This window comes from Anomaloglossus baeobatrachus, chromosome 4, assembly GCF_048569485.1.
Source record: "Anomaloglossus baeobatrachus isolate aAnoBae1 chromosome 4, aAnoBae1.hap1, whole genome shotgun sequence".
NCBI lineage: Eukaryota > Metazoa > Chordata > Amphibia > Anura > Aromobatidae > Anomaloglossus > Anomaloglossus baeobatrachus.
The window spans coordinates 42,900,209-42,926,455 of record NC_134356.1 but is presented as its reverse complement, the minus strand read 5'-3'; the positions used below and the strand labels follow the sequence as shown (position 1 = coordinate 42,926,455).

Genomic DNA, 26,247 nt, shown 5'->3' with positions numbered 1-26,247 from the left:
GGAGTTCACAGTCCTGGAGGAGGGAGAACACAGGCAGTTAGAGTGAAGTTAGGGAGAGGAGTTGAGTGGTAGAGGAGCAAGTGTGAGGAGAAAAGTGACAGCAACAGAGCCTGAAGTTAGCCCGGGTGTGTGCCCCGGACGGAGACAGCAAGGTTAGCAGACGGCGGTGACCGTCTGCAGGAGTGGCCTATCGGAGGTGCCGTGAGGACCGTGGACGGGTGGTGACCCGGCGGGACCGGACCGGTACACAAGGAGAAGCCAGCACCATTGGCAGGGGCCTTTCGGATCCCGGCAAGGCTAGGAGTCGCCGTAAATTTGCCAAATCCGTCAGTGAAGGGGACCTCCGGGTTTCCAAACAACTAAGTCCCGATTGAAGGCAACAGTCCAACCGTATGAGAGAGACACCGCCACCGCCAAGGCACCAGTTTATCAGGGCCAGCGCCTGCGGGCAAAGAGGGGCTCCTCCGGCCCATATCCAAGTCGGAGAGCGGGTTACCGGTGGGAACCCATCGCTACCAACATTACACAAGGTGCAGGGAAAGAGACAGTCACCGTTAACTACCGGGGAAAAGCAACAGCAGCCGTCCGTGGGAACCGTCTTTCCAGCCGTGTGTTTTACCAAGAACTGTGTCACCGTCTCAGGCTGAGTGAGTACCACCGTGCCGTGAGGCACAGCGCTGCCCCCCCCCCGCGACCCTGCACCTCACCAGGCCCCGCACCTGGACTGCCATCCCTCATCCTCCACCCCATCACTGGGCCCCGGGACAGCCAACCCCTACCCACGGAGGGGAGAACTAACAACTCTGCTGCTACCTGTCACCGCTCCCAGGATCCCCATACAGAGCAGCGGTGGTGTTACCAAAAATCACCACAACCGTGGGTGGCGTCACGGACAATAAATCCCCAAAACCAAACCCCTTTTCACTCACGGGCGAGGAGCGCCGCTCGAGTCCCCGGGATCCGGCCCATCGCTCGAGCCACTGAGCAGCAGCGGCCGCAGCAGCAGCGGCAGCCGGACCCGAGCAGTAGGAGAGCGCAGCGTCCCCTCCTCCGCCTGCGACAACTTGGCGTCACGAACAGGATCTTACCGCTCTGCCGTTGGGTAGAGGTGCGCCTTGTTACCGCCGGAGGTGTCCGGCCAGAAAATTTCAGAAGCCGCCATCTTTGGCGCGAAAAGTTCCCGCTTGAGCGTCTCCTCGAGTAGTGGAGGCGCGAAGGCCAAAATCCCGCTCCGATAGAGGAGGAGCCGGAAAGAGGCTAAGGGGGACGAAATGGCGACTGGTCGCATGTAGCCGCGGCTATAGAAGCAGGGACGCCAGGACCCTGCGGCCATTGTCTGGTTCCTGGAAGAGGCCACTGCTAAAGATGCTGAGTCCGACTGACAACACCGTGGTCCCCGCGCCTGGCCCCGCAGCGTGGGTGGAAGTCCGGACCGTCCAGCTAAGCAGCCGTCTGCAGGTCCGCATGCAGCTCCTCCTGGAGGAGTGGGAGGCCGACATGGCGGAAGTGGTGGCGGCCATACGGAGACGCGAGGTGGAGGGAGTCTTGGAAGGGAGGGTAAGTGACCCACGCCTCTGTACCCCTAGTGGGTCGGTCATCGCGGCTGAGGGACCCGGTCCATACCCGCTCGCCCTGCTACCTCCCCCGCTACCCGTGTTGGCTGCTGCTGCCCCGCCACTAGGCCCGCTACCACCACCACCGGTAGCGGTACCCTGCCAATCCGCCCCGGCGGACTGACCTGCAGCCGAAGCCCGTGACCACCCTGATCCGCTTCCATGGAAGAAGCCGAAGGCTGAGCCCATCAGCAAAGATGCACCGGAGGCACGGCGGGGATGCAGCTGCCAGGAGGCAGAGCAGGCCATGTCACAGTGGGGTCCCTCATTACTGAAGGTGCCGGTCGTAGCCGACACGGAGGGACTCTGGCTGGGTCCGTTCCCCGCACACGCTGAACCGGAGCAAACAGAAAGTGTTCCCGGCTGGGAGCGGCGGCAACGGCAGCTGCGCAGGGAGATCGATGCCCGAGAGGGGTGTAGAGCGGATGTGCATGCCCGCATGAATATGGAGGAAGATCACCCGCAGCGCGCTACCATTGGGGTCCACAGCAGTGCACCATGTGAAGGTGGCACTAGAGCCCCGCGATTGAGGATGGACTGTTAAGCCGGCGGTCCTCCGCCTAAAAGTTGTCCCCGTTGGGACCACCTGTGTGTGTTTTAAAGTTGAAAGTTTTGAAGAATGAAAATGAGTGATCAACCGAAGTTCACCTGATTGTCTACACTGCTGATTGAACCGGTCGTTGCCGGCACCGTTGTCCCCGTGGGGACCGTTTAAAGTTGCGTAAGGGACTCCTTATGGACAAGCCCGTGAACTTTCAGGGCAACCACAAACTGGTGGCTTGTAAAAAAAATGTTGTTGTTGCAGCTTCCACCGTTGCCGCCTCCGGAGAGGCAGATTGGAGGGAGGGCCCGCAGTGGAGCAGGCTGGGGCCCAGCCACCACCGGAACCGGTGGCTACCCTCTGGGGGTCCAGGGGCTCCCCATGGACGTGGGTCCCCTGGAAAGGACAGATCCCACTCGGGTAACTTGGTGCAGGATTGGGGTCAAGGGGTGCTGCCTGTTTTCTTAGGGGCAGCATCAAGGCCAGGTTACTTGGGTGGGTGGGAGCGTAAGCCGTAACCGTTTGCAACGTTTAAGAAAGTGCCTCCCGATGTGGGATGATGTTAATATGCATGTATGTCTGTTACCGTTTTTTTATCTTTTACAGTTTAAAAAGAAAAATAAAACCGGTGTTGGACGGGCAGCCCGTGGACGGTCTGCATTTTGCTAAGGGGGAATGTGACGCCCTGGACAAGCCAGGGGTCACAGGTAATGACATCACCACACCCTACACCCCGGTTAGGCACATCAAAGCTAGACCAGAAATCATTGTTGCCTTCCCCAGGGGCTGATGTCCACACCAGGGGGTGGAGCCAGGCGGTTGGTCTCCACCCACCAAGGAGTTCACAGTCCTGGAGGAGGGAGAACACAGGCAGTTAGAGTGAAGTTAGGGAGAGGAGTTGAGTGGTAGAGGAGCAAGTGTGAGGAGAAAAGTGACAGCAACAGAGCCTGAAGTTAGTCCGGGTGTGTGCCCCGGACGGAGACAGCAAGGTTAGCAGACGGCGGTGACCGTCTGCAGGAGTGGCCTATCGGAGGTGCCGTGAGGACCGTGGACGGGTGGTGACCCGGCGGTACCGGACCGGTACACAAGGAGAAGCCAGCACCATTGGCAGGGGCCTTTCGAATCCCGGCAAGGCTAGGAGTCGCCGTAAATTTGCCAAATCCGTCAGTGAAGGGGACCTCCGGGTTTCCAAACAACTAAGTCCCGATTGAAGGCAACAGTCCAACCGTATGAGAGAGACACCGCCACCGCCAAGGCACCAGTTTCTCAGGGCCAGCGCCTGCGGGCAAAGAGGGGCTCCTCCAGCCCATATCCAAGTCGGGGAGTGAGTTACCGGTGGGAACCCATCGCTACCAACATTACACAAGGTGCAGGGAAAGAGACAGTCACCGTTAACTACCGGGGAAAAGCAACAGCAGCCGTCCGTGGGAACCGTCTTTCCAGCCGTGTGTTTTACCGAGAACTGTGTCACCGTCTCAGGCTGAGTGAGTACCACCATGCCGTGAGGCACAGCGCTGCCCCCCCCGCGACCCTGCACCTCACCAGGCCCCGCACCTGGCCTGCCATCCCTCATCCTCCACCCCATCACTGGGCCCCGGGACAACCAACCCCTACCCACGGAGGGGAGAACTAACAACTCTGCTGCTCCCTGTCACCGCTCACGGGATCCCCATACAGAGCAGCGGTGGTGTTACCAAAAATCACCACAACTGTGGGTGGCGTCACGGACAATAAATCCCCAAAACCAAACCCCTTTTCACTCACGGGCGAGGAGCGCCGCTCGAGTCCCCGGGATCCGGCCCATCGCTCGAGCAGCAGCGGCCGCAGCAGCAGCGGCAGCTGGACCCGAGCAGTGGGAGAGCGCAGCGTCCCCTCCTCCGCCCGCGACACTTCATACCGGTCTGGTGACTGCTGTGGGGCGGTTGATTTTGCGCGAGCGCGGCGCTGAGCTCTAGTTGTGGGGCTCTTCTGTACTGCAAGCTCCCAGGTTACATACATGCTTGGTATGGTGATGGCCAGAGGTTCTTCTTCTGAGGGTGTTGGGCTCTCTTCATCCCAGTGGGAGTATGGCAGCATCTCTGGCTCTGGGCCTCTCCTGCCCCTTAGTGCTCTTGAGCACTCCTACCGTTGTAGCACTGGGGATGGGTCCTCATCAGCAGGCCAGGGCGGTGGACTTTTTATCGTGGATGTTACTGGAGTCTTCTTGTGGGAATGCGGAGGGAGCAGATACCGGTCCACCATCTCCTTTGGGAAATGAGCCTCCAGATCAGCCTTAAGCCTCAGGTATTCGGGGTCCTCGCCCAGTGTGGTCGGGAGGTCCAATTCCTTGGGCTGGGGAGCGGTGTCTGCTCTGGCCTTACAGGCCGGGGTAGATAACTGTACGGTCTTGTCTTGGCGGGCCGGGCCTAGCATGGCTGCGGCCTGGGTCACCGTCACTCCTGCGGCGCGGATAAGCGTCGCTGCTGCGGCGGGATCTTGGCTGGCCGAGCAGGGCATCGCTGCAGCAGCCTGAGCTGGACGGGCCGGGCTGGGTGTCGCTGCTGCGGTGTGGATGGGCGTCGCGGCTGCAAAGGGATCTTGGTGGGCCGGGCGGGGAATCGCTGCAGCGGCCTGATCTGTGCGGGACGAGCCTGGCGGGGCTGCAGCCTGGTCCAGCGTCGCCGCGCCGGGCGTCTCTCCAGGGACCGCGGGCATGGCAGCGGGGGTCGGGGCACTCGCGCCGGCAGGGGCATCAGATGACTCACCCTCAGTAGCATCTCCGGTGTCCGGGAGGTCACTGCTCCGCGTGTCGCTTGCCTCGCCATCCATTTCTCATGGGCCCAGGCGACTCCAGCCATCTCGCTGAGGTCTGCGCGTGCTTCCCGAATCTGCTGCATCTGTGACGCCCTGGACTAGCCAGGTAGTCACAAGCACAACATCACACACACTCCCTCCCCTGGATAGTCTACATCAGTCAAACAAAATCCTTGTTGCCTCCCTCCAGGGTCTGATGTCCACACCAGGTGGGGCGGAGTCAGGCTGTTGGCCCCACCCACCGAGGAGTTCACAGACCTGGAGGCGGAAAAAATCAGTTCGTTTTTGGAGAGTTCAACTCTGGAGTTCAGTGGAAGTGGAGTGAGGAGTTGAGTTTGGAGTGGAGAAACTGCTAGTGTCTGGGTAGAAGCCCAGGCACTGTCAGCAAGGTCGACAGACGGTGGTGGCCGTCTGCAAGAGGTGGTGCAAGTCAGCGGAACCGTAGGCCAGGGGACGGGCGGTGGCCCGCCGGTACCGAACCGGGGTGAGCAGATTTGTACCAAGCACAAAGGCAGGGCCATCGGACCCCGACCAGGCTGGGAGCCGCCGACAACGGTCAAATCCGAGAGTGACCGGAACCCCAGGGGTTCCCTAATACCCAAGTCCCGACAGAAGGCAATCGTCCACACAATGAGGAAAAAAAGCCACCCCCAAAGGCTAGAGATCCAATGGCCAGCGCCTGCGGGCAAAACGGGCTCCTTCGGTACATACACGCCGGGGAGCGGACTACCGTTGGGAAACCATCAGAGTCAATACATTCTACAAGGGTGCAGGAAAAGACAGCCACCATCAACCTGTCCGGGGAGAGCAAAGACACTGCAGCCAGCTGCGGGACCCGTCCATCCAGCCGTTTGGTTTACCAGAGACTCTGTGAATCTGTGCCTGAGTGAGTACAACAGTGCCATCCGGCACCGCGCCGCGCTGCCTCCGCAACCCTGCACCCCAGCTACCCTGCCTCCCCGTACCACCACCGGGCCCCGGGATCACCAACCCCTACCAACGGAGGGGGAACCAACATCCTAGCTGCTCCCTGCTATCGCTCCCGGGATCCCCGTCACCAGCAGCGGTGGTGCCCATCATCACCACGACCCGTCGGTGGCGTCATGGACTATCTCCCCAAAACAAACCACCCCCTTTTCACTCGTGGGCGAGGAGTGCTGCTCGAGTCCCCGGGTCCGGCCCACCGCTCGAGCCACCGAGCAGCAGCAGCCCCGGACCCGAGCGTAGCGAGCGTGGCCCCTCCGCCCGCGACACATCACCTTCGCCTCCAGCCTTTCACACCACTGGTCCAGCTCCCAGTTCCACCAGGCAGCAGAGCCCAGCTCTGGATCGCTGCGTGTGAACGCCATTTTCTCTGCGTCGTTGCTGCTCTCCAGATCTTCTTTCAGCAGCAGGCTTGACACTTCCTGTAGCTTTTCTTTCAATAGCAGACTTTCGCTTTCTCCTTCTTCTTCCACCAGCCTTGTACTTTGCCTCCGGGTAAGGTCAGAGCTCTTTCCATCACACCCGAGGTCAGTACGCTGCAGGGGATCTCTTTCTGCAACTAGCCACACCTCTTCGTGGGCGGTAACTTCTTCCAGCGCGGGCTTCTGTTGTATTTCAGCGCGCTTTTCATGGTGGCAATATGGCGGCGCTTCCAATTTTCAAGTGGACCGCCCAGGCACATGGTCACCTGTCTTAACAGGTCTAGTCCTTATCCTGTTTGTGACGCCAGATGTGAAGCCCCGCAGGTATTGAGTCGGTGCATTACCTTCAGGGACTCCACGTGGCGGGACGGTCTGGTCACAGGTAGGGAATCTTCTCTTAGGATTTTCATGTCGCCACTCTCGGTATTGCGGTCAGGGTGACTGCCACTGCAGATTAAGGGGTGCCTGGGGCTGATGGTGGGTGCAGTCAGTTGTAGTGGCCTCCCGAGAGTGAGGCAAACCCCAGGGCCCTGAGTAAGTGTGTGGAACCACAAGGCGCAGAATTATTCAAACACAGAAGCAGAATGTCTTTCAGGGGTTTTACTCACATTAGGTGGCCGGGTGAGTAACCCGGGCGTAGCTGGGATGAACCAGGCTGGAACCAGGTATCCTTCCGGCTGGCTGATGAGGGTGACTACCAACTCGCCTTCCTTAGCCCTTTGTGTTTTTGTGGTGACCCCGACTTGAAGTCCCTACGGGGGTCACCCAGGGAAGTTGCTGCTGCCTGTTTTCCCCTCGTTTCGGCCCGTTTGCTTGTAGCCTGGACCAGGTCACTCCGGCTGCTTGCCTCCTGTGAACTATGGGCCCTCTCTTTGCTACGTGGCTCCGGACTCTGTGGTGGTGTGGTGTGGGTCTGAAGTGCCCACACCGGCAGGTTTGGCAGAAGAAAGGTGAATCTATCTCTGCACTGGGACCTGTTACCCTTGCGGGCCTGGTATCTCCCTGGCAGTCCCCTTACTCTGCCACCCCTTTGCTCTGTTTAGCCTTGGGTGGATTTCGGGTGGCACTACCAGGTGACCGATCTCCCCCGTCGGTAGTCACTGCGCGTACGCTGTCAGCTTGTAACAGCCTGCAGGGTCTGCTCCTCACGTCTGCTCTGCCTGAGCTGCACTTACTAACTGGCTCACTACTCCCTCCTCTCCTGTTCTTGCCTACGCAACCTAGCAACCAGGCTCTCCACCACACCCCCTGAGTGGACATGGAGGCCATGCCCCCTCCTGGATTCCCCAGGAGTCCTCCCAAAGGTACATGTGTGAGACCTGATTACTATGTGCCTGTGTAGTCACACCTCGGTCAGCCTTCTGGATTACCTGTGTTGTACTGCCCCCAGCATGGGTGCAATACTCAGTGGTGCCTGACCAGGTCAGGGGCGCCACAGTTTTCTATCCTTTACCGCAACTCGCAAGTGGCGTCACATGACATTAACTCTTATCTCCCCTGTAAATAACCCCCCTTTTGCACAAGAAGCCCCAGGGCACGGGACTGGGCAACGGCCACCAGAGTGACATCCCCGTTTGCAACCGCCCGGAACTGAGTACCCCCTTCCCTGGGCGCGACACTACGATTTAGGAGGTTTTTTTTATGTCAAATGTAACAATGAACCTTTTCATATGGAAACAAAATGAAAGGGGTTGTACCAGAAACAAAATACATTTTAAGTTTTAGATCTTATGAGTCAGATCACATGACCGGAGCATTGCATATTTCTTTGCATCGAAATCATGAGGCCCCGTAGCAGAAGTTCTAATATCTTGCCCCTCCCCACAAAAAAAACCCTTAATATTTAGTGGGGTCACAGAGGAGCATATTTTATAGCTTTTACAAAATTATTTTCCTCCTATTTCAGCTCCTAGATAGCACAGTAAGATGATTCTACAGTACCCCCCTCCCTCAAACTTCCCAGCAAAGTATGGTGACCCCAACACAGTATGAAGCCCCAACTGTGATTTCCACACAGCGTTCCACACAATATAGTCCTTCATAAAGTATAATGGGCCCCACATAGTCCTCCATACAGAATTATGGGACCCCACATAGCCCTCCATACAGAATAATGGGCCCCACATAACCCTCTTTACAGAATAATGGGCCCCACATAACCCTCCTTACAGAATAATGGACCCCACATAGTCTTCTATACAGAATAATGGGCACCACATAGCACTCCATACAGAATAATGGGCTCCACATAGCCCTCCATACAGAATAATGGGCCCCACATAGCCCTCCATACAGAATAATGGGCCCCACATAGCCCTCCATACAGAATAATGGGCCCCACATAGCCCTCCTTACAGAATAATGGACCCCACATAGTCTTCTATACAGAATAATGGGCACCACATAGCACTCCATACAGAATAATGGGCCCCACATAGCCCTCCATACAGAATAATGAGCCCCACATAGCCCTCCATACAGAATAATGAGCCCCACACAGCCCTCCATACAGAATAATGGGCCCCACATAGCCCTCCATACAGAATAATGGCCCCACATAGCCCTCCATACAGAATAATGGACCCCACATAGCCCTCCATACAGAATAATGGGCCCCACATAGCCCTCCATACAGAATAATGGGCCCCACATAGCCCTCCATACAGAATAATGGACCCCACATAGCCCTCCATACAGAATAATGGGCCCCACATAGTCCTCCATACAGAATAATGGGCCCCACATAGCCCTCCATACAGAATAATGGAACCCACATAGCCCTCCATACAGAATAATGAGCCCCACATAGACCTCGATACAGAATAATGAGCCCCACCTAGACCTCCATACAGAATAATGTGCTCCACATAGACCTCCATGCAGAATAATGGACCCCACCTAGACCTCCATACAGAATAATGTGCTCCACATAGACTTCCATACAGAATAATGTGCCCCACATAGACCTCCATACAGAATAATGGAACCCACATAGCCCTCCATACAGAATAATGGACCCCACATAGTCCTCCATACAGAATAATGAGCCCCACATAGCCCTCCATACAGAATAATGGGCCCCACATAGCCCTCCATACAGAATAATGGGCCCCACATAGCCCTCCATACAGAATAATGGGCCCCACATAGACCTCCATACAGAATAATGGGCTCCACATAGCCCTCCATACAGAATAATGGACCCCACATAGTCCTCCATACAGAATAAAGGGCCCCACATAGTCCTGCATACAGAATAATAGGCCCCACATAGTCCTCCATACAGAATAATGGCCCCACATAGCCCTCCATACAGAATAATGGGCCCCACATAGTCCTCCATACAGAATAATGGTCCCCACATAGCCCTCCATACAGAATAATGGGCCCCACATAGTCCTCCATACAGAATAATGGTCCCCACATAACCCTCCATACAGAATAATGGGCCCCATATAGCCCTCCATACAGAATAATGGGCCCCACATAGCCCTCCATACAGAATAATGAGCCCCACATAGTCCTCCATACAGAATAATGGCCCCACATAGCCCTCCATACAGAATAATGTGCCCCACATAGCCCTCCATACAGAATAATGGGCCCCACATAGTCCTCCATGCAGAATAATAGGCCCCACATAGCCCACAGAATAATGGGCCCCACATAGTCCTCTATACAGAATAATGTGCCCCACATAGCCCTCCACACAGAATAATGGGCCCCACATAGCCCTCCATGCAGAATAATGTGCCCCACATAGTCCTCCATACAGAATAATGGGCCCCACATAGCCCTCCATACAGAATAATGGGCCCCACATAGCCCTCCATACAGAATAATGAACCCCACATAGCCCTCCATACAGAATAATGGGCCTCACATAGCCCTCTATGCAAAATAATAGGCCCCACATAGCCCACAGAATAATGGGCCCCACATAGTCCTCTATACAGAATAATGTGCCCAACATAGCCCTCCACACAGAATAATGGGCCCCACATAGCCCTCCATACAGAATAATGGGCCCCACATAGCCCTCCATACAGAATAATAGGCCCCACATAGCCCTCCATACAGAATAATGGCCCCACATAGCCCTCCATACAGAATAATGAGCCCCACATAGCCCTCCATACAGAATAATGAGCCCCACATAGACCTCGATACAGAATAATGAGCCCCACCTAGACCTCCATACAGAATAATGTGCTCCACATAGACCTCCATACAGAATAATGGACCCCACCTAGACCTCCATACAGAATAATGTGCTCCACATAGACTTCCATACAGAATAATGTGCCCCACATAGCCCTCCATACAGAATAATGGGCCCCACATAGCCCTCCATACAGAATAATGGGCTCCACATAGCCCTCCATGCAGAATAATGTGCCCCACATAGCTCTCCATACAGAATAATGGGCCCCACATAGTCCTCCATACAGAATAATGGGCCCCACATAGCCCTCCATACAGAATAATGAGCCCCACATAGTCCTCCATACAGAATAATGGCCCCACATAGCCCTCCATACAGAATAATGTGCCCCACATAGTCCTCCATACAGAATAATGGGCCCCACATAGCCCTCCATACAGAATAATGGGCCCCACATAGCCCTCCATACAGAATAATGGGCCTCACATAGCCCTCCATGCAGAATAATAGGCCCCACATAGCCCACAGAATAATGTGCCTCACATAGCCCTCTATACAGAATAATGTGCCCCACATAGTCCTCCATACAGAATAATGGGCCCCACATAGCCCTCCATACAGAATAATGGGCCCCACATAGCCCTCCATACAGAATAATGGGCCCCACATAGCCCTCCATGCAGAATAATAGGCCCCACATAGCCCACAGAATAATGGGCCCCACATAGTCCTCTATACAGAATAATGTGCCCCACATAACCCTCCACACAGAATAATGGGCCCCACATAGCCCTCCATACAGAATAATGGGCCCCACATAGCCCTCCATACAGAATAATGGCCCTACATAGCCCTCCATACAGAATAATGGGCCCCACATAGTCCTCCATACAGAATAATGGGCCTCACATAGTCCTCCATGCAGAATAATGGGCCCCACATAGCCCTCCATACAGAATAATAGGCCCCACATAGCCCTCCATACAGAATAATGGCCCTACATAGCCCTCCATACAGAATAATGGGCCCCACATAGTCCTCCATACAGAATAATGGGCCTCACATAGCCCTCCATGCAGAATAATGGGCCCCACATAGCCCTCCATACAGAATAATGGGCCCCACATTGTCCTCCATACAGAATAATGGGCCCCACATAGCCCTCCATGCAGAATAATGGGCCCTACATAGCCCTCCATACAGAATAATGGGCCCCACATAGCCCTCCATACAGAATAATGGGCCCCACATAGCCCTCCATGCAGAATAATGTGCCCCACATAGCTCTCCATACAGAATAATGGGCCCCACATAGTCCTCCATACAGAATAATGGGCCCCACATAGTCCTCCATACAGAATAATGGGCCCCACATAGCCCTCCCTACAGAATAATGGGCACCACATAGCTCTCCATACAGAATAATGGGCCCCACATAGTCCTCCATACAGAATAATGGGCCCCACAGAGCCCTCCATACAGAATAATGGCCCCACATAGCCCTCCATACAGAATAATGGGCCCCACATAGCCCTCCATACAGAATAATGGGCCCCACATAGCCCTCCCTACAGAATAATGGGCACCACATACCCCTCCATACAGAATAATGGGCCCCACATAGCCCTCCATACAGAATAATGGGCCCCACATAGCCCTCCATACAGAATAATGTGCTCCACATAGCCCTCCATACAGAATAATGTGCCCCACATAGATGGTAGATGAACCGACGAGGGGAGATAATTTGCTAGATTTGGTCCTGTCAAATAGACCGGATACAATTTCAGATCTACAGGTCCGGGAGCACTTGGGCACCAGCGATCATAATATGGTAAGCTTCAACGTAATATTCAATAGAACATTTCAAAGGGGAAATGCTAAAACCTGGAATTTTAGGAAAGCTGATTTCAACAAATTAAGGGAAGAGCTTAAATGTGTAGATTGGGACAAAGTCATGGTAACTGGGGATACTGAACATAAATGGGGTAAGTTTAAGGATATACTACTAGAGTCCTGTAAAAAACGTATACCCTCTGGTAATAAAACGTCCCGGAATAAAAAGAAACCACTATGGATAAATAAGACTGTACAAAGTATAATAAAACAAAAACAAAGGGCGTTTAAAATCTTGAAGGCTGAGAATACAGAAATAGCATTTCAGAAGTATAAAGATATCAATAGGCAATGCAAAAAAGAAATCAAACAAGCAAAACTAGCTACTGAAACAAAAATCGCCAATGACATTAAAATAAATCCCAAAATCTTTTATAAATACATTAATGCCAAAAGGAAAACAAAGGATAGTATTGGCCCCTTAAAATATAATAACAAGTTAGTTATAGAGGACAAACAAAAGACTGAGATATTAAATAGGCATTTCTCATCTGTGTTCACCAAGGAACTGACTGTACCAGGCATCATTCAACAAGTGAAAAATCAAAGTTCACCATCCGATATAATTAATTTAACACAAGAAGCAGTACTCCTACGTCTGAGTAAATTAAACATTGACAAATCCCCAGGGCCAGATGGCATTCATCCACGAATATTGAGGGAATTGAGCTCCGTAATTGACAGACCGCTGTATCTCATCTTTTTAGACTCGCTTGTAACAGGGTTGGTGCCTCAGGATTGGAGGATTGCTGATGTGGTACCGCATTTTAAGGGATGACATGCAAAAATATGTTGCAGAAAATAATATAATAACTGACAGACAGCATGGATTCATGAAAGATAAGTCGTGTCTAACCAACCTGTTGGGGTTCTATGAGGGGGTAAGTGCAAACCGGGATATTGGTAATGCAGCTGATGTGATTTATTTGGACTTTGCAAAGGCATTTGATACTGTACCACATAATAGCCTTATACTAAAGCTCCAGAAGCAAGGACTAGGGGAAACTATATGCAACTGGGTAAGGAATTGGCTAAAAGATAGGAAACAAAGAGTAGTCATAAATGGAACATTCTCTAAATGGGCTATAGTCAGCAGTGGAGTGCCGCAGGGATCTGTGCTTGGACCGATTCTTTTTAATCTCTTTATTAATGATCTTGTGGATGGGATTGATAGTACAGTGTCAGTCTTTGCTGATGACACCAAACTATGTAGGATATTAAAAACTGACCCCACATAGTCCTCCATTTGCACATTAAATAATATTTAGCTGTGAGCCACGAAGGCACCACTGTCTCCACCTATCCATCAAAAGTGAATCTTCGTCCTTGGGGGGTTTCTCTCAGGGGACATAATGCACTGTCACTCATCTAGCCAACAGAATCGGTTCCCGCACACGCTCAATGTTGTCATCAGCTGTGGACGTGGATTGGTGTCCGGCTCCTTCTCCATGGCTGACAGTAATGCCACCTTCTGTGAACTTCTCCATCCATTTGTGGCGCCCTGGACAAGCCAGGTCGTCACAGGTACTGCAACAACACACCCCACACCCCGGCTAGGCACACCGAAGTCAGACAAAAATCCTTGTTGCCTCCCTTCAGGGGCTGATGTCCACACCAGGGGGTGGAGTCAGGTGGTTGGCCCCACCCACCGAGGAGTTCACAGTCCTGGAGGCGGGAAAAGGAAGAGAGAGTAGAGTCAGATCAGTTAGGGAAGTGGAAGAGTGAAGTGGTAGTGGAGCAGACTCACCGTGTCCGGGTGCATGGCCCGGGCACATACAGCAAGGTTGGCAGACGGTGGTGACCGTCTGCAGGCGAGGCTGATTGACGTGAACCGTAAGGACCGGGGACGGGCGGTGGCCCGCCGGTACCGGATCGGGGAGCGAAGAGAAGCCAGCACCATTCGGCAGGGCCTACGGACCCCGACCAGGCTTGGAGTCGCCGTAAAACCGGTCAAATCCGTTAGCGAAGGGAACCTCCGGGGTTTCCCAGCAGTCAAGACCCGATTGAAGGCAACCGCTCAATCCGAAAAGGGAAATACAGTCACCGCAAAGGCTACAGTTCCCAGGGCCAGAGCCTGCGGGCAAAAGGGGCTCCCTCAGCATCCATCCAAGCTGGGGAACGGGTTACCAGTGGGAAGCCACCAGAACCAAGAACTTAACACAGGTGCAGGGAAAGGCAGTAACCGCCAACCTACCGGGAGAAGAACCACCGCAGCCGTCTGTGGGAGCCGTCCATCCAGCCGTTTGTTTTACCGGAGACTGTGTATTCATCATTGGCTGAGTGAGTACCACCGTGCCGTGCGGCACCGCGCTGCCCCCACGACCCTCCACCTTACCAGGCCCCGTAACCCACCTGCCATTCCTCCCTCACCGGGCCCCGGGACAACCAACCCCCCTACCCACGGAGGGGAAAAACAACATCCAAGCTGCTCCCTGTCATCGCTCCCGGGATCCCTGTCCAGAGTAGCGGTGGTGTTACAACCTCACCACAACCGTGGGTGGCGTCACGGACAATAAATCCCCAAAAACATTCCCCTTTTCACTCATGGGCGAGGAGCGCCGCTCGAGTCCCCGGATCCGGCCCACCGCTCAAGCCACCGAGCAGCCAGCGAAGCAGCAGCAGTGCCGAACCCGAGCGTGGTGAGTGCAGCGTCCCCTCCTCCGCCCGCGACACATTTATACACATATTTTTGTGGCAAAACACTTTCTCCATATTGTGATAATGTATTTGATAGACATGGGCTCAATGTGCCACTGTTCAGCCTGAGCATCTTAGTGTCAGTGCAGCCGGCGTGATGATGTCACCGGATCGCGCCTGCGCAGCAGCACATTAGGGGAGTGGGGCTGGGGGAGCAGTTTATATCTTTTGTTATCAGTCAGTTCTTGTTGGATTTGCGGGCAGGGGCGAACATATCATTGCTGTAACCTGAGGTAAGGGGGTATTTCCTCCTACCTCCGAAACAATTGAAACAATTGGACTGCAATGAACCCATCGCAAGTTCTAGAGACAAATAAATACAGTGAAAAGTAAGACAAAAAGTTTTAAAAAATATATAAAAAAAGTCAAATTCCTTCCTTTTGCCCCATTAAAAATAAATATAATATAAAATAAAATAAAAAAAAAATATGTGGTATTATTGTCGCGGGCGGGGAGGAGGGTGTCGGCACACTACGCTCACCCCTTCTGCTCGGGTCCGGCAGCTGCTCAGTGGTGGCTCGAGCTGTGGGCCGGATCCCGGGGTTCCTCGAGCGACACTCCTCGCCCGTGAGTGAAAGGGGATTTGTTGTTGGGTGTGGGGGATTGTTATAGTTCGTGACGCCACCCACGGTTGTGGTGATTGCACCACCGCTGCTCTGAGTGGGGATCCCGGGGATGGTGATGGGGAGCAGCCAGGTGTTGTGTTGCCCCTCCGTGGGTAGGGGTTGGTGATCCCGGGGCCCGGTGGTGGGTTGTGAGGTGCGGGGCCTGGTGGGCGCAGGGACGCGGGGGCAGCGCCGTGCCTTGCGGCACTGTGGTACTCACTCAGCCTGAGACATGGACACAGTTTGTACGGTAAACCAAACGGCTGGTAGGACGGTCCCACAGACGGCTGCACCTGCACTCCCGGTAGTTGACGGTGATGTCCCTCTTCCTTGCACCTAAGTTTGACTGATGGTAGCGGTGGATTCCCTCCGGTTACCCGCTCCCCGACTGCAATCTGGGCCGGAGGAGCTCTACACTTTGCCCGCAGGCGCTGGCCCTGAGAAACTGGTGCCTTGGCGGTGGTGGTGTCTCTCTGCTTCAGGTTGGGCTGTTGCCGTCAATCGGGACTTGGTTGTTGGGGGATCTACGTCCCCTTCACTGACGGATTCGGCAAATTTGGCGACTCCTAGCCTTGCCGGGGTCCGAGAGGCCCCTGCCCTGGTGCTGACTGTCCTTCGGAACACTGCTCCAGACCACCGGGCACACAGCCAACGGGGTCCTTCCAGGAACTTCCAAACGGTCCCCCTCCGGACAGTCACCGCCGTCGCTGACCTTGCTGTTCTGGCCCTACACAAAGCTGGGCTCACAGGCTTGCACACTCTCTGCTCTGTCACCACTTCTTGCTTTCCTCCTTTTCCACTTTCACTTTTCTTACTGTCACTTGCTGTTTACTTTAGCCCAGCCTGGGCTACTCCTTCCACTTCCTCCTCCCTGACTGTTCTCTTGCCCTACCTGGGCTAATCTGCCTGGTACTTCCTGCCTCCAGAGCTGTGATCTCCTTGGTGGGCGGAGCCAACCGCCTGGCCCACCCCCTGGTGTGAATCATCAGCCTCTGGAGGAAGGCAACAAGGATTTCTGGTTAGCTGTGATGTGCCTACCTGGAGTGTGGGGTGTGGTGGTGTTGTGACCTGTGACCCCTGGCTTGCCCAGGGCGACACATTCCCCCTTAGCAAAATGCAGACCGTCCGCGGGCTGCCGTCCTACACCGGTTTTATTTTTCTGTAAAAAGGGGATAACAGGGTTAAGCAAACAATAATAACATTTTTAATAACTTCTTCCCAAAACGGGAGGCACATTTTACTTTTAACGTTTCAACGGTATACGGTTACGGTTTCCGCTCTCTCCCACCCAAGTAACCTGGCCCTGATGCTGCCCCTAAAACCCAGGCAGCACCCCTTGACCCACAGTCCAGCACACGGTACCCGAGCGGGATCTGTCCTTCCCTCCAGAGGGTAGCCACCGGTTCCTTTGGTGGCTGGGCCCCAGCCTGCTCTGCTGAGGGCCCTCCCTCCAACCTGCCTCTCCGGAGGCGGCATTGCGGAAAACGGTAACGGTAACCAACATATTTACAAGCCACTAACGTCTGTGGTTGCCCTGCAAGTTCACGGGCTTGTCCATGGATAGTTCCCATGCATTTTTAAACGGTCCCCACGGGGACAACGGTGCCGGCTCCGGCCGGTTCAATCACAACAGACAATCTGGTAAAAACTCGGTAATTATCATTTTCATTTTTCAAACTTTCAACAAACAAACAGTGGTGGTCCCAACGGGGACGGTGCAACGGGCATCCGCTGCCCTACTCAGATTCTTCGGCTGCGGCAGACCCATCCTCTGCCACCAGCATATCCAACATGCACTGACATGCCCGCGGTGACAGGGGCACCCGGTACCCATTTCCACCGGTACACGGAGTATGAACAACCACAGGGTCTCCTACACAGCAGGTACGCTCACCTGCCTCTTCGCACTCAACAGCAGACCCGAGGCTAGGGCAGGAGTCGTCATCTCTTGTTCCTGCGTCAGGCGGGTTGCCGCCAGCTGTCGCAGCTTCCTGACCTCCAGCATCCAGCATTTCAGACCCTTCCGCAGTAGCACGGAGCAGCATATTAGGCGAGCTTACACTGAGGCGCCTCATCAGTAACGGTAAGGGCGATGCATAGGCCGAGACTAGGCCGGGCCCCTCAGCCGCAGCGGCCGGTCTTGGTAGGACATAGGGACGTGGGTCACTAGTCGACTCTGCTACATCCATTTCCCCTCCGCACATCGGGGCAGTTGTAATCAGCTCTTCCACCTCGTTGGTCCACTGCTCCATCATCCTGAAGATCTGTTCCTGCTGGCGCTGGTGGAACTGAATCACCCGGGCCCTCATCCAGGCCACGGTCCCGGACTCGGGGCCTGGCACCATGTTGTTAAGGGGCCGCGGCTCTAGCGGTTCCCCCTGGTGTACTTCAGGGACGTCCCGATCGTCGGCAGCCGGCTGGTCCGCCGGAGCGGCTGGGCAGGGTATCGCTACCGGTTGGGCAGGTAGCGGGCCTAATGGCGGGGCGGCAGCAACTATCAGGGGTAGCGGGGAGAGAGGCAGGGTGAGCGGAAGCCGGCCGGGCCCCTCAGCTCCAACGGCCGATCCCTCAGGAATACAGGGGCGTGGGTCGCTTACCCGCTCCTCCAAATCCCCTTCTGCCTCGCGTCGCCACATAGCAGCCACCACGTCCGCCATGTCGGTCTCCCACTCCTCCAGGAGGAGTTGCATATGAGCCTGCAGACGGTTACTCAGCGGGACGGTCCGGTCCCTCAACCACGTCGCCGTGCCGGGCGCGGGGGCTTCCTCGTTGGGAGTTGGGTTGTACATCTTGGCAATCGTGCCTTCCAGGAACCCAGTCAGTCTGCAGAGTCCTGGCGTCTCTGCTTGTATAGCCGCAGCTACATGCGGCCAGCCGCCATCGCGTCCCCCTTAGCTCTTTCCGGCCCCTCCTCTCTCGGGGCGGGGTCTTGGCCTTCGCGCCTCTACTGCTCGAGAAGACGCTCGAGCGGGAACTTTTCGCGCCAAAGATGGCGGCTTCTGCAATTTTTCTGCAAGGCGCACCTCTACCAGACGGCAGAGCGGTAAGATCCTGTTCGTGACGCCAAGTTGTCGCGGGCGGGGAGGAGGGTGTCGGCACACTACGCTCACCCCTTCTGCTCGGGTCCAGCAGCTGCTCAGTGGTGGCTCGAGCTGTGGGCCGGATCCCGGGGTTCCTCAAGCGACACTCCTCGCCCGTGAGTGAAAGGGGATTTGTTGTTGGGTGTGGGGGATTGTTATAGTTCGTGACGCCACCCACGGTTGTGGTGATTGCACCACCGCTGCTCTGAGTGGGGATCCCGGGGATGGTGATGGGGAGCAGCCAGGTGTTGTGTTGCCCCTCCGTGGGTAGGGGTTGGTGATCCCGGGGCCCGGTGGTGGGTTGTGAGGTGCGGGGCCTGGTGGGCGCAGGGACGCGGGGGCAGCGCTGTGCCTTGCGGCACTGTGGTACTCACTCAGCCTGAGACATGGACACAGTTTGTACGGTAAACCAAACGGCTGGTAGGACGGTCCCACAGACGGCTGCACCTGCACTCCCGGTAGTTGACGGTGATGTCCCTCTTCCTTGCACCTAAGTTTGACTGATGGTAGCGGTGGATTCCCTCCGGTTACCCGCTCCCCGACTGCAATCTGGGCCGGAGGAGCTCTACACTTTGCCCGCAGGCGCTGGCCCTGAGAAACTGGTGCCTTGGCGGTGGCGGTGTCTCTCTGCTTCAGGTTGGGCTGTTGCCGTCAATCGGGACTTGGTTGTTGGGGGATCTACGTCCCCTTCACTGACGGATTCGGCAAATTTGGCGACTCCTAGCCTTGCCGGGGTTCGAGAGGCCCCTGCCCTGGTGCTGACTGTCCTTCGGAACACTGCTCCAGACCACCGGGCACACAGCCAACGGGGTCCTTCCAGGAACTTCCAAACGGTCCCCCTCCGGACAGTCACCGCCGTCGCTGACCTTGCTGTTCTGGCCCTACACAAAGCTGGGCTCACAGGCTTGCACACTCTCTGCTCTGTCACCACTTCTTGCTTTCCTCCTTTTCCACTTTCACTTTTCTTACTGTCACTTGCTGTTTACTTTAGCCCAGCCTGGGCTACTCCTTCCACTTCCTCCTCCCTGACTGTTCTCTTGCCCTACCTGGGCTAATCTGCCTGGTACTTCCTGCCTCCAGAGCTGTGATCTCCTTGGTGGGCGGAGCCAACCGCCTGGCCCACCCCCTGGTGTGAATCATCAGCCTCTGGAGGAAGGCAACAAGGATTTCTGGTTAGCTGTGATGTGCCTACCTGGAGTGTGGGGTGTGGTGGTGTTGTGACCTGTGACCCCTGGCTTGCCCAGGGCGACACATCATCACATTCAGAAAAGTCCTGATGCGTAAACACCATCAGAGAAAATATTAAAAAAAACAATAATTTATGTTGTTCTGATTGCCACCATATGTACTGCTCACGGCCGGTTTAGGGGCAGTGAGCGGGATTAGTGGACCCACTGGACCACCCCGGATTACTCCTTAGTGGGAGGGGCTTAACTAAGCGCCCACCACGAGACTGACGCCAGGTACCACTCTCAGGGCAGTGACCAGGACTGTGAGAGCTGAGCCCAGAACAAGATCTGGAGGTATAGGCACATGTGCAGGCAAGTACAGGTGGGATGGCTGAGGCAGACAGGTAGGCAGGTACGGGCAGGTATGGTGGGCATGGCAGGGATAGATAGGTATGGGAAGGAAGGTACAGGTGACAGACACAGGGATAGACGGGATGACGGCGATAGGCTGGACAGGCAGGTACGGACAGGAATGGTGGGCATGGCAGGGATAGACAGGTATGGGAAGACAGGTACTGGAGACAGACACAGGGATAACAGGGCAGGAGCACAGGATCCGACATCTAGCTAGGTAGCAGATTGGTGACTGACTAACTAGAGGCGTTGCACAGGCACCTCCCCTAATGGGAGAGTGCCTTGAATACACAGTGCCTCTCAGCCATGGGCTGAGAGGCATTTCCAGGAAATGGCGCACTGGCTCTTTAAGAGGAGGGCCGGTGTGTGCGCGCGCATCTTAGGTGCACTCCCGGGAACCCTGCGTACAGGGTCCAAGAGGGGAAGAAGGCAGCAGCACACGTGGGTGGCCGCGCGGCAGCAGGGGAGAACAAGACCAAGTGGAGGCGGTGAGTAAGTCGGCGTGCCCTGACACAGCTGTGCCAATCAAAAAATGAAAGAAAAACTTATGGATCGCGGAAAATGATGACACAATAAAAAATGTTTCTCTTTTTCAAAGATCTGATTTTTTTTCACCACTAAATTAATAAAAAACTGGGCAAGCCTGGTAACACCGTAATAGTGCTGTTGAGGAGATTCATATTTCCAGGTCATTTTGACCACATTGTTTACGCGGTAAAAACAATTCCTAAAACACAATGTCAGAATTGCAGGGTTTTTTTCACAATTTCACTGCACTTGTAATTTTTTGGCCCCAATTTTGCCAGGGGTAAAATGATTGGTGTCATTCAAAAGTACAACTCGTCCTGCAAAAAACAAGCGGCTATGTGGAGGGGAATATAAAACAGTGATAGTTCTGGGAAGAAGAGGAGGAAAGGGCCCAATCAGGACTTTTTCTATGGGGCCTATGATTTCTATGAACTCCACTGTGCCTCTCCGATCATATATACTCCCCCTTTTTCCTTGTACATAAATCTAGGATATATTTCGGCGGCACGGTGGCTCAGTGGTTAGCACTGCAGCCTTGCAGCTCTGGGGTCCTGGGTTCAAATCCCACCAAGGACACCATCTTCAATGAGTTTGCATGTGTGACGCCCTGGCAAAACCAGGTAGTCACAAATAGGCCCCTGCATAACACCCTTCCCCATCTAGGAAACACATAGCCAACCTGAAACCCTAGTCACCCCCCGCAGGGAAAGATAGACACACCAGTGGGCGGGACCAGGCAGTTGGACACGCCCACCCAGGGGTCTAGACACCCCGGGGCGGGAAAACAAGCAGATTAGTTTGGTAGTTCAAGTAGAGAGGAGTGTGGGCTGGATCTAAGTGTAGCTCCAGCAGAGGAAGTTCAAGTTGAACAGTGCCAGGGTAGGAGCCCTGGTGCCTTGGCTAGGTGGCAGACGGTGGTCTCCATCAGCAGGAGACGGGAAGACGGCTCGGCAGAACCGAGGTGGACCGGGACAGGGTTGTAGCCTGCCGGTACCGACACGGGGAACCGACCCGGAAACCGTAGCACAAAGTGGGGTACTCGGACCCTGAAGCCAGGACTGGAAACCAGTGGCCTGGTTAATTCACCGATTGAGGCCAGGATTATAGGTCCTGTCCCACCCAAAGTCCCTCATAGAAGACAACAGCCCACCGATAGGGATAGGAGGCCACCACCAGGGTCCATAGATCCCGCGGGCATGGCTACTTAGGCCACATCCAGCTGGGAGCGGACTCCTGAGTTTCAGACTAGGCAGTTCATCAACACAAAGACAGTGCAGAGGAACAGGACAGAGACCAGCAGCCCGGGTGGGGGATCCGAATGCAACCGGCCGCGGCACCGGCCACCAGCACCTTGGTTAAGAGACTCGTGTGGTTTATTGACTGTGAGTAATAGAATATCTCTTTGCTGTCACTATACCCTGCACTAAGACACAGGGTCCCGGGGCAACCATCCCTACCCACGGAGGGGTTAACATCTAGCTGCCACAACATCTCCCCCGGGTGCCCCACAGCAGCAGAGGAAGGAAGGAGGAGGAAAGGGGCCCAATTAGAACTTTTTCTATGGGGCCTATGATTTCTATGAACTCCACTGTGCCTCTCCGTTAATATATACACCCCCTTTTTCCTTGTACATAAATCTAGGATATATTTCGGCGGCACGGTGGCTCAGTGGTTAGCACTGCAGTCTTGCAGCGCTGGGGTCCTGGGTTCAAATCCCACCAAGGACACCATCTGCAAGGAGTTTGTATGTTCTCCCCATGTTTGCTGGGGTTTCCTCCCACACTCCAAAGACATACTGATAGGGAATTTAGATTGTGAGCCCCAATGGAGACAGTGTTGCCAATGTATGTAAAGCGCTGTGGAATTAATAGAGCTATATAAATGAATAAATATTATTATATTTTGTCAAATGGGAGTGGTGACCACACCCACTTGGCAACAAGACTTAGATTTATATACAGGGAAAAGGCTATATCTAAGAAATGGAAAGGAACAGGAACAAACCAAAAGCATCACCGGATTCTGGAGAACACCAGGTAAAAAAATAAATTATTATTTATTATTATTATTATTTTTTTATTAATATTATTATTTATTATTATAGCGCCATTTAGTCCATGGCGCTTTACATGTGAAAGGGGAATACAAAATAGGGACAAGTACAATAATCATAAACACTACAAGGCACAGACAGGTACAGGAGGATAGGTGACATATTTGTGGCAGATCCTCTTCACTACATTATTTGTGATGGGGTCTGCCATAATAGCACAGCACCCTCCCTTCGTCCATTTCATAAAATACTGTTCATCTATTTGCTCCAATAGCAAACTGGTGAATTTCCAATTCTGACCCAAAAAAATATTATTTTAAAAAAATATGGACAATTCCTTTAAATCTAGTATTATTAAATACTTCTTTCTCCCTTAAATAGCATCACTACTAATATTTATTGATATCAAATAAAAAAATAAATAAAAAACAAAAAAAAGAAACAACAAACATGGCAGCTTATAAAAATTAGGAGTGACAACACTCTGGTTCGAAGCTTAACGCATGCGCATTCCTAACGCGTGCTTCGCCCAATCATTGCGACTGTCGAGAGACAGGTAGTTGGGATTAATCAGTTAGGCTGAGCTCCGTAGTATGGAAGGATCATCCTGGCTGCGCCTGCGCAGTCGTCCCGTACGTAATCAAGCTAGGTAGAGCCGTGACCAGCAGTAAACGAGGGCTGGTCGGTGCGCATGCGCAAATAGGAGTATGTAAAGGGAGAGAAAAAAAAAAAGAAAAGGTTTTTTTTGCTTGCAGCTTAAATCGCAGTTTGCTTCAGTTTCTATTCAGACATGGATCTGAACGCGCTGCTGAATAGGATCAAGCCGGGGAGTGATGCTGAGACTGAGGCAGCCCTGCAGGAGTACAATGAGCTGGTGAGTGCAATGGCTTGCATTGTGTATTGTGCAGACATTACATGATGTGCACTCTGCTGGGCTGTAATGTGGTGTCTGGGCCTGAGGAGCTAATGCCAGGGTGCAAACTGCCCACTGCACTGTGCTAATGGCAAATTGGGCTTCATTTCTACAGCCACTACCTAATTGTCAGTGCTTTACCAGCTGCAGGCATGCATTAATCGGTAGCACCAGCACATACTGCTGCGCTGTACACCATGGAGTTTGCATATTTTAAGTAGTGATGACTTTTTTATTATTTTATATAATATAAATATATATATATTTTTTTTTATTTGGGGGGGAGGGGGAAAAAGCATAATATGAATGGGGGAGGGGTGCAGTGTCGTCTTTGGTTGCATTCTTCCTCGTATTATTTAAAAAGCCAACAAAATAATGAGGCGCGAATGTGGGGGCTACAGTCTGCATTGGACCTTGCTGCTGTTCCTCTTGCCATCTGATCATTATATGATGTCCATTCTTGCCTATAATACCAATATGGTGGTGTGAAAATGGGAGGGGCTCAGTGAAATCACACCCATATTAACAGCCGGGGTTAGAGAAGACTCTGATCTTGGTTGCTTGAATGGAATCTGTCACCAGGTTTTTGCCACCTAATTGGAGAGCAGCATAATGTAGGGCCAGAGATCCTGATTCCAGCGATGTTACTTACGTGTAGTTTTGATCATTGTTTAATCAGCAGGAGATTATCATTCGAGGACTACTTGGTGGGCTGCAGGTAGTCCAGCATAGTCATGAGCTCTGTATAACATTGATTTTTATCAAAATAACAGCAAACAGCCCACAGTGACACATCGCTGGAATCTGTGTCTCGGCCCCTACATTATGCTGCTCTCAGATGGGGGAGAAAAAACACATGGTGAAAGATTCCCTTTTTAAGACCGTGTTCACACCAGACTGTTTACGGACTGAGGGGCACTGTATGCAGACCATAAGATGTGCCTGTGAATCTGGCGGGACAGCAATGACCCATCTGGGGAAGCCACAAATGTTCTGGATCAGTTGCATAATGGAACCCAGTGGTGCTGGGACAATACCCTGTTGGTGTTAAGTTATGAAATCTGAGGCACATGCTTATGTGATCCACTAATAGTGTTAAGGAGGGAGGGGGTGGGTTATGGCAAAGATTGGGCATGTTGGATTTCAACATGCCCAACCTGGTCCTTCTAAAAGATGGAGTCAACAGACGTATCTACAAGTCTGTCTATTGGTGAAATAAATCTGGTTTAATGTACTGGTGGGGAAACCTTGCGCGTGTTTGTGGGGTTTTTTTTCTCTATAGTGCTGACACTAGAGCTGGTTGTCCTCTCCTGGCGCGTATCACTTCACATACATGTATTATTACTGAGGTGAAGGATCTGACTTGCCCTGAGGTCTCCATGTACACGTACGAAAGTCCAAGTGCAATTAAAGCTTAGGGAAATTTTCAATTGGCCAAACTAATGGTGCCTGTGGCCCATTCTATTTTTAACCACCCCCCTCCAATTATGATGGAGTGGTGAGAGGGCCACGTGCACACATTCAGTATTTGGTGAGTTTTTTTTTTTTACCTCACATTTATAGGCCAAAACCAGGAGTGGGTGAATAATACAGGAGTGGCACCCATGTTTCTATTATACTTTCCCTCTGATTGTTCCTCTCCTGGTTTTGGCTTATGACGCTTTCCCACTGTGTTTTGTTCCCCGTTCAGTGGTCCTGTCGGGGTTTCCGTCCGAACCCCCCTCAAAATGGGATTTGGATGTGTGCGCCAACGGGGCCATTGACTATAATAGAGCACATGGTGACGTCAGCACCAGTGCACGTTATTTTCAAGTGTATACGCCTACTGTAAGGGCAGGGGACATCTAGACATGGCAGACTTTGGCTGAGCCAGGGGTCGCAGACCTCTAGTGGGAATGTTGCCTGCCTGGCTCCCTCCGAGAACCTTCGAAAGGATTTCTGCCTGCCTGGCTCCCTGATCCTCTGTGGTCCCCTTCCAGCGGATTCGTGTGCTGCTTGTGGCCCAAAGGTGCGTACAGCCACCCTGGCCTCCGGTGTTACTGGGAAGTTCTGAAGTATCATCCTAGCCTAGGGACCGGGACCCCGTTTGCGACTAATCCCTTCAACTTGAGCTGTTGCTTGTCAAACACAACTATAGGGGGTCTGACACTCTTCCCCTAAGTCGCTGGGATTCTCTTCAGTTTCCTCAGCGTTGAGCAAGACCCCAAGGGTCCACACCCCTCGTCTGTCTCCTGACTGACTCTCCTAACCGCCAATTTAAAAAAAATTGGCTCCACCCATTTTACCTCAGACAGCTCACCCACTAAGCTGCACCCCCTGGATGATTCTTGAGACAGTGCATGGGGCTTAAGTGCCATAACCAGATTACTGGTCG

General features: G+C 53.4%; 1 protein-coding gene across 1 annotated transcript in view; it reads left to right on the top strand.

The window, feature by feature from the left end:
- Window positions 1-23,610: 23,610 nt before the first annotated feature.
- Window positions 23,611-26,247, top strand: part of RIC8B (RIC8 guanine nucleotide exchange factor B) — a 33,402-nt gene continuing 30,765 nt past the window's right edge. The window contains exon 1 of the mRNA XM_075344273.1: window positions 23,611-23,834. Within this exon, the coding sequence (XP_075200388.1) occupies window positions 23,751-23,834 (84 nt within the window). The 5' untranslated portion in view covers window positions 23,611-23,750. The remainder of the gene's footprint in view (window positions 23,835-26,247) is intronic.